Below are 12401 nucleotides of genomic sequence, written 5' to 3'. Positions count from 1 at the left end.
GAGGGGCTTCAACATCTGGCAACACACCAAAGTGATGAACTTATCTTCTTTTACTGATAATAAGAGTTCTGTGATATATCAGTGCATTTCCTTTTTGGCCTTCTTTTCTTTTGATTCACAAGACCCTCCCCTGATTGTGCTTTCATTTATCCATTTTTCCCTCACACAACTCTGTACTTTTTCACTTTGATGATATCCTTTAATATCATTTTAATGATTTGAGTATGTCTACCTGTTTAATTTTAGCTAGCCTTGTACAGTTTTAGAAGAAAATAATGGCATTCTACTATCTTTCCTATCCCCACATCCAAATTATTTCCCCCCTATGCGTAATTTTTTTTTCTCTCACAGCCTTTAAGATTTCATCTTTATTCTCTGTCATTGTTTTTATAATGTGTCTTGGTGTGAGTCTGCTGTAATTTTGTACATTTGGTGTCCTGTAAGCCTCTTGTATTTGATTTTTATTCCATTCTTTAGGTTTGGGAAATTTTCTGCTATTATATCATTTAAAAGATGGTGTATTCCTTTGGTTTGTATATCCGCTCCTTCCTCTATTCCGATACCTCTTATGTTTGGTCTTTTCATGTTATTCCATAATTCTTGGATGCTCTGTTCATGGTTTCTTACCATCTTCTCTGCATGGTCAACTCTACCTTCAAGATTATTTATTATATATTTGTCTTCATTGTCTGAGGTTCTGTACTCCAAGTGGTCTAGTTGGTTGGTGAGGCTTTCTATTGAATTTATAATTTGGTTTATTGATTCCTTCATTTTGATTAGTTCTGCTTGGGTTTTTTTTTCATGATCTCTTTATTGAAGTAGTCTTTCACTTCCTGTATTTTTTCTTTGATTTCACTCCTTATACTATCCTTTATTTCACATATCAATTTAACTATGTACAATCTGAACTCTTTCTTAGACATTTCTTCTACTGTGTTATCAGTGGCTTCTGTTGTTGAAGTATCTTGGTTGGTTTGGGGCTCTTTATTCCCTTTTTTTTTCATGTTGTAAGTGTGTTTTCCCATCTAAAAATATGGATCTAAGGCAGCATAAATTCTACCCTCTAGACCTACAGTGTTCCTGAAGGTTTCTAGCTCTTTGCCTTTAATGGTGAGGCCAATATCAACAGCATCCAGTGAACACAATATATAGCCTTAAATCTAATAACTCTCACTAAGGCATCTACTGCTTTCTCGCATTAAACCAAAATGATGAGAAAATTTGTTAAAATGGTTTACAACTTCAAATGGTGGATTGAGAGAACAGAGGTAGTGTAATATGCAATATTCGTGAGGGAGGAAGAGAGAAGCTAGAAGTAAAAATTCACAGGAAGAATGAAAGAGGAGCTAACAGAGATTGGCTGTTGGTTAGAGAAAAGTTGGAAAGAAAATCCAAGAAAACAGACAAGAGAGAGGAAGAATATGAACAAAGAGAAAAAATTAAAGACATAAGAATACAACAAAAATGCAAAACAACATTCATGTATCGTTCTCCTCCACCCACTGATGCATAAAAACCATCCTGTTCCAAATATGGTAGAGAGATTAGCAAATCAAAAAGTAAAATAAAATAAAATAATAAATCTTCCTGGAAAGTTGAACAGTCTCTGTCAGTTTTCAACAGTTTCTCAGCCTGTCTTTGACATTTCTGGGGATCACCAAACCCAGATCAGCCCTCGAAAACCCAGTCTCTATCCCACCAATCTGAGCTTCACATACCTCAGGCTACGCTGCAGTCCCAAGATCTCAATGTTGCTCCTACTTGCAGTAAGACCACTAGGGATATACTAATGCAAAGGAGCAACCCCGAGATGCAACAGCAAGACAAGGGCCACCAGCACTCTTAGCAGGAAGATCCCAGTCTCCTCCAGGAGGGAGTCCCCAGATAGAGGTTCTTGTGGTGGTAAACCTGCTGGCATCCGGGCCCCAGGCCCTGGGTGGTGTCCCAAAATGGGTGCAGCCTCATGCACTCAAACTTGGAGTCTCCCCTGAAGCAGTCCTCTAGGCCGTGGTAGACGTAGTAGTGGCAGTGGTTGTTAGCTGCAGGCAGCAGGTCAGCAGTAGTGGCGGCTGCAGCGGTGGCTGCAACTGCAGCTGTGGGGGCAGCATCACCAGGCTGGGGATCAGCTTCAGTTGCATCCAGGGCAGTGGTGTCTTCTTTGGCAGCATAACCCAGAAAGAAGACCTCCAGGCGACCTCAGGCAGCAGCATGGAATCAGAGGCAGCAGCAATGGTGGTATTGGTGCAGGTGGCAGTTGATTGGCAGGAGACTTACGGTTCAGCGGCAGTGACTATGAAGATAGTAGGAAGTAGCAAGGTAACCGAGGTGGTGCCCAGAGAAGAGACCTCTAGTTCTCTTTCCACAGCAGCAACGTCAGCACCAAAAGTCTTTTAAGAAAAGAGTTTTTAATTTTTATGTGGTTGTGCCTTTCCCTTTTTCAGTTTTGTCAATAATTTCTAGTGCTATAGCACATGATCAGGGAGTGTTATTTGGAATATTTCCTTATTACCTAATTTTCTAATATTTTCATTATGATCAATTTTTGTGAAAGAAATTTCATGAACACCTGGGGAAAATAAGGCATAGACAGTCTTATGTTAAAGATCAAGATATAGCTAAAAGTTTTACTTTATTGATTATGATAATTTGATGCTTGAAAATCTGATCTTTTTTGCACTGAGAATGGTGCATTACTGTAAACTCCCTTCACCAGAATAATGGTTTTGTAGGTGTTTGATGACCATTTAGGTAAGATGTATATGTGGGTGTCCTAAACATAAATGCATCCAAATGTCTCTCACTCATTGTCATTCAGGTACAATAAATTATCCCCATCTCTATTCTCCCTCAACACTGTATTTACATTACTAGTATAAATAAAGGGCACTTATACAACCACAGCAATGTAATGTGATGTGTATCTGTATTGTGCATTAGATATGGGCCTTTAAAAAATAGTCGTAATGAGGTATAATTGCCATTTAATAAGTTCCACATCTAGAAATTGTATGATTTGATAAATGTTGACATATGTATAAGGCCATGGAATCATCAAGATAGTGATATTTATCATTTCTCAGCCCCATTTTTTCCTGGAACATCTGTAATCGTTTCCTGTCATTCCTATTGATTACACCCCCATTCCTTGGCAACCACGTTTACTTTCTGTCACTATAGATTAGTTTGCGTTTTCTAGAATTTTATAAAAATGAATTCACTCCCTCCTTTTTTTAAAAATTAGGTCTATTTTTTCTTCTTTCCACTCAGCATTACTTTATTGTTGTTGATCTCTGTTTTAGTCAACATTTTTGTTGCTGTGATCAAAAGACCTGATAAGAACAATGTAGAGGAGGCAAAGTTTATTTGGGCTCACAGTTTCAGTGGTCTCAGTCCATAGATGGTGAACTCTATTGTTCTGGGCCCAATAGGAAAACATGGTGGAAGGGTGTGGCAGAGAGAAGCAGCTCAGGACCTTGCACCAGGAAGCAGAGAGAGAGCTCCACTTACCAGGAATATACCCCAAAGGCTCCTCCCTTCTGCAGTCGCACCCTACCTGCCTAAGGTTACCACCCAGATAATCCACATTGGTGGATTAATCCACTGATTAGGTCATGCTTCTCATAATCTAATCCTTTCACCTCTGAATGTTCTTGCATTGTCTTACACATGAGCTTTTGGGGACACTTCATATCTAATCCATAACAATTGTCTAGGTTTTTTTTTTTTTTTTCCAGTGGTTTCACAACATAGTAGAAATTTCTGTGGTCAGAACTTGTGTAATTTCTGATTGGATTATACAGTGACTAAATGGCCTATGATGTAATTATTTTGGTTCCCATTCCTACCATCCATTTGTAAGACACATTAAATATCTCATTTGCCAAGATAGTCTTTTGGTGTAACTGATGCAATTTTGTGTTATTGGTATTACTTTAGAAGGAAAAAAAATGAATAAAAGACAAGTTTTCTAGCCAAAAGACAGTAGCGGCCAAGAGAGAGAGAGAGAGAGAGATTGCTTGCACACTCACAGCAATGAGGTGTTAACATCAAGGCAAGGTAGAGCCTTTTGAAATTCCAGTATCAATAAACATTTCTGGTGGGGAAACAAACACTTAATAAAAGTCAGTGCACTTTTAAAAACATTGTTTCTTCTCCCTGTAGCTTTTACTATTCTCTCTACAATGGGCACTTTGCCCATTTCTTTTTCCAAGAACTGAGAGAGGTCTGGAATTGTCCTCTGCCCATTTACTTCTGGAAATTTCCCCAAGCTCTACTTTTCTGAAGCAACCAAAGGACAGATTTCTGCCCTGGAGGATAAGGGATACACGGCTTCCTTTGTTTGAAAGTTGCATCAGCATTGGGTGACACAAGGTGGGGTGTTCAGTGTAAGGGTCTTGGATTATTGTACCACTGCATTTTGGAAAAACATGATCTTCTGCCTCTAGGGATGATAAAGAAACTACAGACCTAAATAGGAGATTATCCAATTATTTTTGGTTTCATACTAAACTTTTATTTTTTGTATTAAATAAGAAGATCAGATCAAGAGTACAGGAAGAAACAATGATGCTCAAACTTAACCTGCCCATCATACCTATATATGTCATACTTTATTTTTTTTCCAGAAAAATTGTCAATATCATTCTTTTGTAATGCAAGAGGAGGACAACTTCAAAAATAATAATGTTTCATTATTTCACAACCATTTTAGTCAGGAAGTCATTAATCTGTTTAATCTAAATCTTTCCACCTGGGTTTGTACCTGGCAAAACTAAGAAATAAAAAGCTTCGTAAAATTAGAATTATAACATTCTTCAAAATTCATAAAAATAAAAATGTCTCATGTTCAAAAATAATATTTATTATCCTACCATATTCCCAGCTCTGTTCTAAGCCTATTGCATGTATTCATATAGTCAGTCTTCACTGACATGTTTTCACCACTAGGCATATGAAGATATTGAAAGGTAAAGTGGATTATTTAGAATCTTATAATTAGGAATTGGCGAGTAGGAGTCAGATTCCAGTACATACTCTCAAAACTGCTATGCTGTGCAGATTTCTATACCAGTACTAAGAAAGGAAGCAAAGTAACTTAATCTGCCATCTTGTAGAGCCAGGCATTGGGCCAGCTCTTTCCCACATTTTACCTTCTTAACATTAGGGCAGGTGTGTGCCAGGTGGTGGATGGCTTCAAGGCTCCTTTTGAGTCCACTTGTGTGACTATTTCTTGTCATTCAAGTTTCAGCTTAAATATACTCATCTCGAAGGAGCTTCCGGGGATATATCCAAACTTCCATATGTCTTACATTTTAGGACTTCTCAACCTACCAGAATTTTTTTTTTTTTTTTTTTTACATATTTGCCTCCCTTTCTACATTGTGAGTCTCTATGGAACAGAGACTGTTTATAATTCTAGCAGCTGGTGCTTAATAAATGTGAGTTGAAGAAATTAGAAGGGAAAAAGGTCAATTAAATGTTAGTGGTGCACTATGTTAAATACCAAATTAAGATTTTTTTTCCCTACTTTTTCAGATTTACCACTCTCTCCCTCCATTCTTCATCTGAAGATAGGAAATGTATATGTCTATTTTTTTTAAATTATAACACAGCTCTTAATGAAAATGGAGTAATAAAATTTCTAAATTTCCAGTTGGTGGTGTATCCTGTTAGCTCCACCTTCCTCAAATGTAGCGATCTAGTCAATGAAATCTCCCCCCTCTTCTCAGTTACTTCTAATACTGATGGAAGGTAAAAATACAGCTACACTACTCCTTCAGCTGTCTGTTCTCCTGTGTCTTTCCACATCACACTTCGACCATCCCACTTTACAACCACACAGCTGTTTTCTTCAGCTGGGGCAGGAAGGCAGGCAGAAGAGTGAAGTCATGCATTTCTGGTACTTCAGAGCCTAGTAATGTCTTGAAAAGTCCAAGAACAGAAAAGATCATGGTGCCCCCTTCAATCATGTAGACAATTCAAATAAGGACAATTCTTAAGCCTAGTGAATTTTGGATATATTTTACAATAACCAAAAATAAAAAATCATGCTTGTTTCTAAAACACATCCTCGGTTTTACCAGGTGATCTTGGTTCACCTCTGCTCTCCTTTCCTGCTGTCTGGTTTCAGTGTCCTTGTCCTTTTGGCTCTAGCTATTCTTATGCTAGCCTTTTAAATGGCCATTCATTCCACTTTCTGTCATCACACCAATCCTACCAAAGCACCCCTCTGATGTGTGAGCCAGTGTGCAGCATATTTCTTGGCACAATTAGGTGTTTAATAAATGTATGGGAGAGTGATGTCACTCACTCCTGCAAAACTCCCTTTTTACTACTTTTACATCGCTCTGTATTCTGACTTCAATGTTCTTGTCTTATTTTCTATTGCTCCCTATTGGCTAGTTTTGCTCCTTCTAAACTAGCAGCTCTGTGTGCTATGGACACGTCCCATGCTGAGCTGTTTTACATGCATTCTCTCCTGTCTTTCTGGAGTGCTTTCTAATACTTTCTCTGTTGAATTTTGCCTTAAGTATCAAGGCACAGAGCTAACCCTTTCCTGCAGTGTTCCCTTCTTGCTGGGAAATCCAGTGACTCACCCCTCCCTCCCTTCCTCCCTCCCTCCCTTCCTTTGCAAAGATAATATATAAAGTTGCCATATACCCCCCTAAGTTTCCCTGTTGTTAACATCTTACTAATGCAACAATAAGCATGGATGTATAAATATTTCTTCAAGATCCTGCTTTCAATTCTTTGGGGTTCATACCCAGAAATAAAATGCTAGATGACATAGTAATTCTATTTTTAACTTTTCAAGGAATTCCCATACTCTTTTTCATAGTCGTACCATTTTTCTTTCTACCAACATTGCATGAAAATTCCAATTTGCCTATATCCTTATGCAAACTAGCTATTGTCTGTGTGTGTGTGTGTGTGTGTGTGTGTGTGTGAGTTTGATAGCAGTCCTCTTAATGAACATGAGGTGGCATCTCATTGTAGCTTTGATTTGCATTTCCCTAATTATTAGTGATGTTGAATGTTTTCTATGTAGTTCTTAGCCATTTATATATATTTTTGGAGAAAGATCTGTTCAAGTCCTTTACCCCATTTTAAAATCAATTTTTTTTTATATATTGTCACGTTTTAGGGTCAGTTTACACATTCTGGATATTAATCCCCTGTCAGATATATCAATTGAAAACATTTTTTTATTCATTCTGTGGAGTGCCTTTTTATATTGCTCATAGTGTCTTTTGATAAACAATTTTTAAAACTTTCCATGAAGTCCAGTTTGTCTATTTTTTTTTCTTTTGCTACCTGTGCCTTTGGTGTCATATCTAAGAAATAAATGCCAAATTCAAATTCCTGATGCTTCTATCCTGTATTTTCTTCTAAGAGTTTTACTGTTTAGGTTTTATGTTTAGATCCTCTCTTGGTTTTCTGTTAGCTTTTATATATGGTGTTAGGTGAAGGCCAACTTCATTTTTTTTGCATTCGTAGCTTTTCTATTTCTCTATGTGTATATGTTAATGTCAGTGCCACACTCTTTTGATTGTTATTGCTTTGTAGTAAGTTTTAAAATGAGGAATCAGGAGTCCTCTACATTTGTTCTTTTCTTTCCCCCTCTTTTTCATATCTTTATTGGTGTATTATATTTGTACAGAATGGTGGGAATCATTGTTATATATTCATACATGCACCTGATATAGCAATATAATTTGGCCAATATTATTCCCCAGTTTTTCCCCTGTCCTTAACCTCCTCCCTCCCTTTCCTCTAGCCTACTGATCTCCATTTAATTTTCCTCCACCCTACTGATCTCTCTTAACCTTTCTTTTCTTTTTTCCTCTTTAGCTTCCACATATGAGAAAAAAAATACAGTCTTTGACTTTCTGAGTTTGGATTATTTCACTTAACATAATTTTCTCGAGTCCCATTTGTTTTCCTGCAAATGACGTAATTTTATTTTTCTTTATGGTTGAATAAAACATCATTGGGTATATATACCACATTTTCTTTATCCATTTATCCTTCTGATAGACACCTAGGCTACTTTCACAGTTTGGCTATTGTGAATTGTACTGCTATAAATATGGTATGCATTTGTTCTTTTTTCCTAAGGTAGTTTTGTCTCTTCAAGGTCACTTGAGAATCCCTCCAAAGTAATTTATTTAAAATTTGTGCATGTCATAGTTTTCTAGATAGAATCATGCAGTAGCCTTTTCTGAAAATCTGATTTTTCTTACAATATGAATTCAAGACTCATCCATATCTTTGCCCTTTTTGTCATTGCTCATTAGTTTTTTAACTAATAATAGTATGGAGGAGGACTTTCTATTCCAAATTTTACAACCCATACCTTCATAGTATCATCTGATACTATTTTCTCTCAGGTTGTCTGGTCACCCAGAGCTTTTTTCTGCTCTTCCTACACAGCATTCAGTTGTTTTCTTAGTGTCATGAGCGATTTAGTCCTCTCCCCTAACTTGTGTATGCTGAGCAACAACACAACAGGGCTTTTATTAGCATTTCAGGTTCCACCCGTCATTTTTTAGACTTTACCTTCCACATTTTTTAGACTTTATCTTCCACAGTACTCATTGAATTGACAAATAGTCAATATGGTGTTATGTAAGAGCTAGATTGCATACAAACCAACATAACTTGAAGTTCACACTATATTCAATGCTATATTCCATCCACTTGCATGTATATTTGTTTTCTATGCTCTTATGTTTAAAAAAAATATATTTGAAGGTCACTTCTAAAAAACGACCTGAAATCTGCGATGCATTCAATTTATGAAGAACACATGGTGTTTATACAAGCATTTCCAAATAGTACTATGCTAGTGAACCTTGATAATGTATGTCAGAGGTTTTTGGCACTAGCCCAGAACATCAGCATTACTATAAACAGTTGAAATATATTGTATGAAATTTATTTTCTCATAAAGTGTTGCATGGTCAGAATCATGGAGTTGGCTAGCCAGAGTAGAATCATTATCATGCATATTATTGGTAAAAGGAGCTGATATGTTCGTATATTAAGGGATTCACTTAAAAATTCTTAATATTAGTATAAAATTTAAATACTGAGATCTAAGAAAATAAAATCACTTTCTCCCTTTAATGCTTTTGAAGTTTTAAGTCCAGTGGGCATCAACCAGTATCATGCATGTTCCTTTGATTTTTTTAAAAAAGTATAGATATGGTAATGCAAATTTTATTTTTCTTCCATAGCAATCCACATCCAAACTGATTTGAGCATATCACCCTCCCTCCCCACAACACACACACTTTTTAAACATGTAGGATTAGAAAAAGACAAAAAAGGAAAAAGTCAATATTCAGAAAACAATATTGTGTTGATTTTAATTTAACATCTGCCCAGTTTAAATGCACACTGTACCCAATAACATTTGGAAAGTCTTGAAACCTAGTAATGTTCTCAAGAGAACCCAACATATTGAATTAAAATTTAAGAAACCCATTACACGTCAATTCTATGTAAAATGAAAATGAAAATGTGTCAGATATTCATTCCTTTAGGTGCCTTGAGAACTTTCACCTGAACTATCCTCTGATTCTTTCTTTGTCCTCTTAGGTGGCCATGTTTGTCTTACAGCTGGGCAGTGCCACATTCCTGCTTACAGAGCCTGTGATCAGTGCAATGACAACTGGGGCTGCCACCCATGTTGTGACTTCGCAAGTCAAGTATCTTTTGGGAATAAAAATGCCATATATATCTGGACCACTTGGATTCTTTTATGTGAGTTTTCCAAATGTCTGTGTTCATATATATGGACTGTGTATTTTTTTCACGAAGAAGAATTTAGTTAATTACAGTACCGAAAATTTTCTATTTTATAGTAACTCGGGTTTAAATAGAATCTTGCCGAATATTTTAAATATGATTTATTGTGTGAAAGTACTTTAATCTGTAATATTTACCAGTTCTGGAAACAATTGAATGTGATATAATTTGGGGGCTCAATGAGAAAAAATAGCTTGGACGTTTTTACATGTGTGTGTGAAGCAGATATGCTGCCAACTTCTAATGGAAGCCATCTACTGAGTTGTGGCCCAGTTTAACACCAGTGCACTGTACCACAGTCTCTCAGGATTGTGAACCCCAGAAGGGATCAAAACAGAGGCTTGCTCAAAACTAGTGACTGTAGACCCAATAGCCAACAACCAGCTGTTCAAAGCCATCTGAACCCGAGAGAACATCTGCCCAGTTTCAAGACATTTCCATAATATAACATTCTCCTTTGCTCTTGATTTCTTTTTAAAGTTGACCTAAAATCTGTGACTCCTTGCATTCAATTGGAGCTTTATAAAAAGAAAAAATGTCCTGATGATTAACTTAATAGTGAGCAACTTTCATTTTCCTTAACTTTATACGTTCCTGTAAACTTAATGACATTAATGTTTTATAACAAGAATATTGCCGTCCTTAAACTTTTTAAATCTGTATGGTTGAATAGTAGCTTGATACATGGAAGTACAATTACTTACTGATATAATTAGTGTTATTGAGGTGTTTTTTGGTGTTACCCTATTATACATGGTTCTAGGAGGATTCTATTTATTTGTATATTCTTTCTGTGTCACTGATTATGAGGATAAGTTCCTCTTAATGGAGTTAACCGACCAAAAGGATATAATATCTTTTTTTTTGTCAAATTTCAATCTGAAAAGTTGCACAGATTATTAATTTACTCTGACTTTATTATTGTCAACTCTGGCGACTTCTATTTAAAAAAAATCTCCAGTTTTAATAAGTGAAAAAATGATGTCAACTGATTAGGTGGTTAAATAGTTAAGAATGATAGTAATTGGCAACACAGAAATGGAAACCAATTATAAAATTTTGTGACTTAGGTAATATCTGGATCAATGATTCATTCATAATAAGAAAGCTTAAAACCAAAACAAGGAAACTGGAACTGGGCCTGGAAGCAGCATAATTTCAAGCTTCAGCTCAAACAAAAACAGACCAAAGTAGCTGTAAGCTGTCAGATGACTGGCTGAGAGTTAAGACTTTCACTGGCACCATTTCTATGAGACAGAAGAAAATCAGTGAAGGTTCTCTCTTGACCTATCTGGAAAAAATGTATTTGCCTGTGCATATGCATTATAGAAAATGCCTGCAGGTTATAGCTTGGTCTCTTTAGTCATATATACAGATAGTGATCTTTCTTTTCACAAATAGTGTTAAAGAAGCAGGGTAGCCTGATATGGGAATGACGTCTTTTTTTTTTTAGCTTGTTTCTATTATGACACTGTATATGACTGTTATATGAAAATGTTTTATGTTAGTTTTTTTTTTCATTTTGTTTTCCAGTGAAGTAGACTGGAAGTTATTTTACTTTGATATTATAGGTCCAATATCATATGACTTTGGGAAATCTTTTGTGTGACTTCACACTCAAACTAAATCAAATTTAAGAATAATTTTATACTCCTGACTTTAAATTCACATTGCTATTCGTATAAGTGACTGTGTTTTGTGCTGATGAAAAAAAATGCAAAAACGTTGTTCTTTCTTTTCAGTTGCAGATCCCTGCACTGTTCAGCTCTTAGGAATGAGGCTTTGTTTTTCACCACTGTGTCAGTAGATGCTGGTTTTGCAATGTCAAAAATTGTGGTGAACTTTAGATTGAAAAAAAATTTTACATCATACATAATTTACACTGGGATATAAAATGAGCTCTGGTATAGTTACATTATCAGTAAATCAAAACTTTCTCCTGAACAGTTTAGGTGGTACCTGAAGGAGTAGTGCTGAACTCAGCATGTAGATAAAGGGCAGAGGACATCATAGAGGTCTTGATCATCAAGTCCAAGGCTCTAGAGAAGAGTAACACAGTTGGGGGAATTTTCACCTTTTTTATATATTGACTATGCATCTTGCTTCTGCAGTTTGACCACTATTATATCCCCTCTGAAAGCTATTCAGGCCAATGAGAGATTAAGAACATATAACTGATATTTCTTGGAGCAGAAGTTACTATCTAGACTTGCACAACGAGTCCATCACAAATCTTAGTAACCTCGGTAGGACAGACCTCTTTTGTCAAAAGAATTCAGGTTCTGTCAACCAAAGTGTTCATTAACTAATTCTGGTAGCAGCCATCATTCTGTCAACATAGAGAAAACATGACTTTCTACATTCTTTCTGTTGCCAGATTGGGACCTGCAGGTTGGGATTGCTTCCTTGCTACTGTGATGATTTCTACAGTGTCTTCTTTCTGGGGGATCCTTAATTCTAGGCTATTCTAGGTTCTCTGCTTTGAATATGTCAAGTTTCCATCCATTTGGTTGCTCTGGGCTGACAGATGTGCTTGTCTTGGTGGAACATTTTTAGGGAGCAATTGAAGTCAGATATAGGAAGTTGTG

The 12401-nt window shown here is 36.3% G+C and overlaps 1 protein-coding gene across 1 annotated transcript in view; it reads left to right on the top strand.

The window, feature by feature from the left end:
* The window catches only part of Slc26a7 (solute carrier family 26 member 7), a 108131-nt gene that overhangs the window by 34115 nt on the left and 61615 nt on the right, over positions 1-12401 (top strand). Inside the window, exon 5 of the mRNA XM_027952229.2 lies at positions 9604-9768. Within this exon, the coding sequence (XP_027808030.1) occupies positions 9604-9768 (165 nt within the window). The remainder of the gene's footprint in view (positions 1-9603; positions 9769-12401) is intronic.

This window comes from Marmota flaviventris, chromosome 15 (assembly GCF_047511675.1).
Source record: "Marmota flaviventris isolate mMarFla1 chromosome 15, mMarFla1.hap1, whole genome shotgun sequence".
Lineage (NCBI taxonomy): Eukaryota > Metazoa > Chordata > Mammalia > Rodentia > Sciuridae > Marmota > Marmota flaviventris.
Note: the sequence above shows the minus strand (reverse complement) of the source record. Positions and strands in the feature narration are given on the sequence as shown.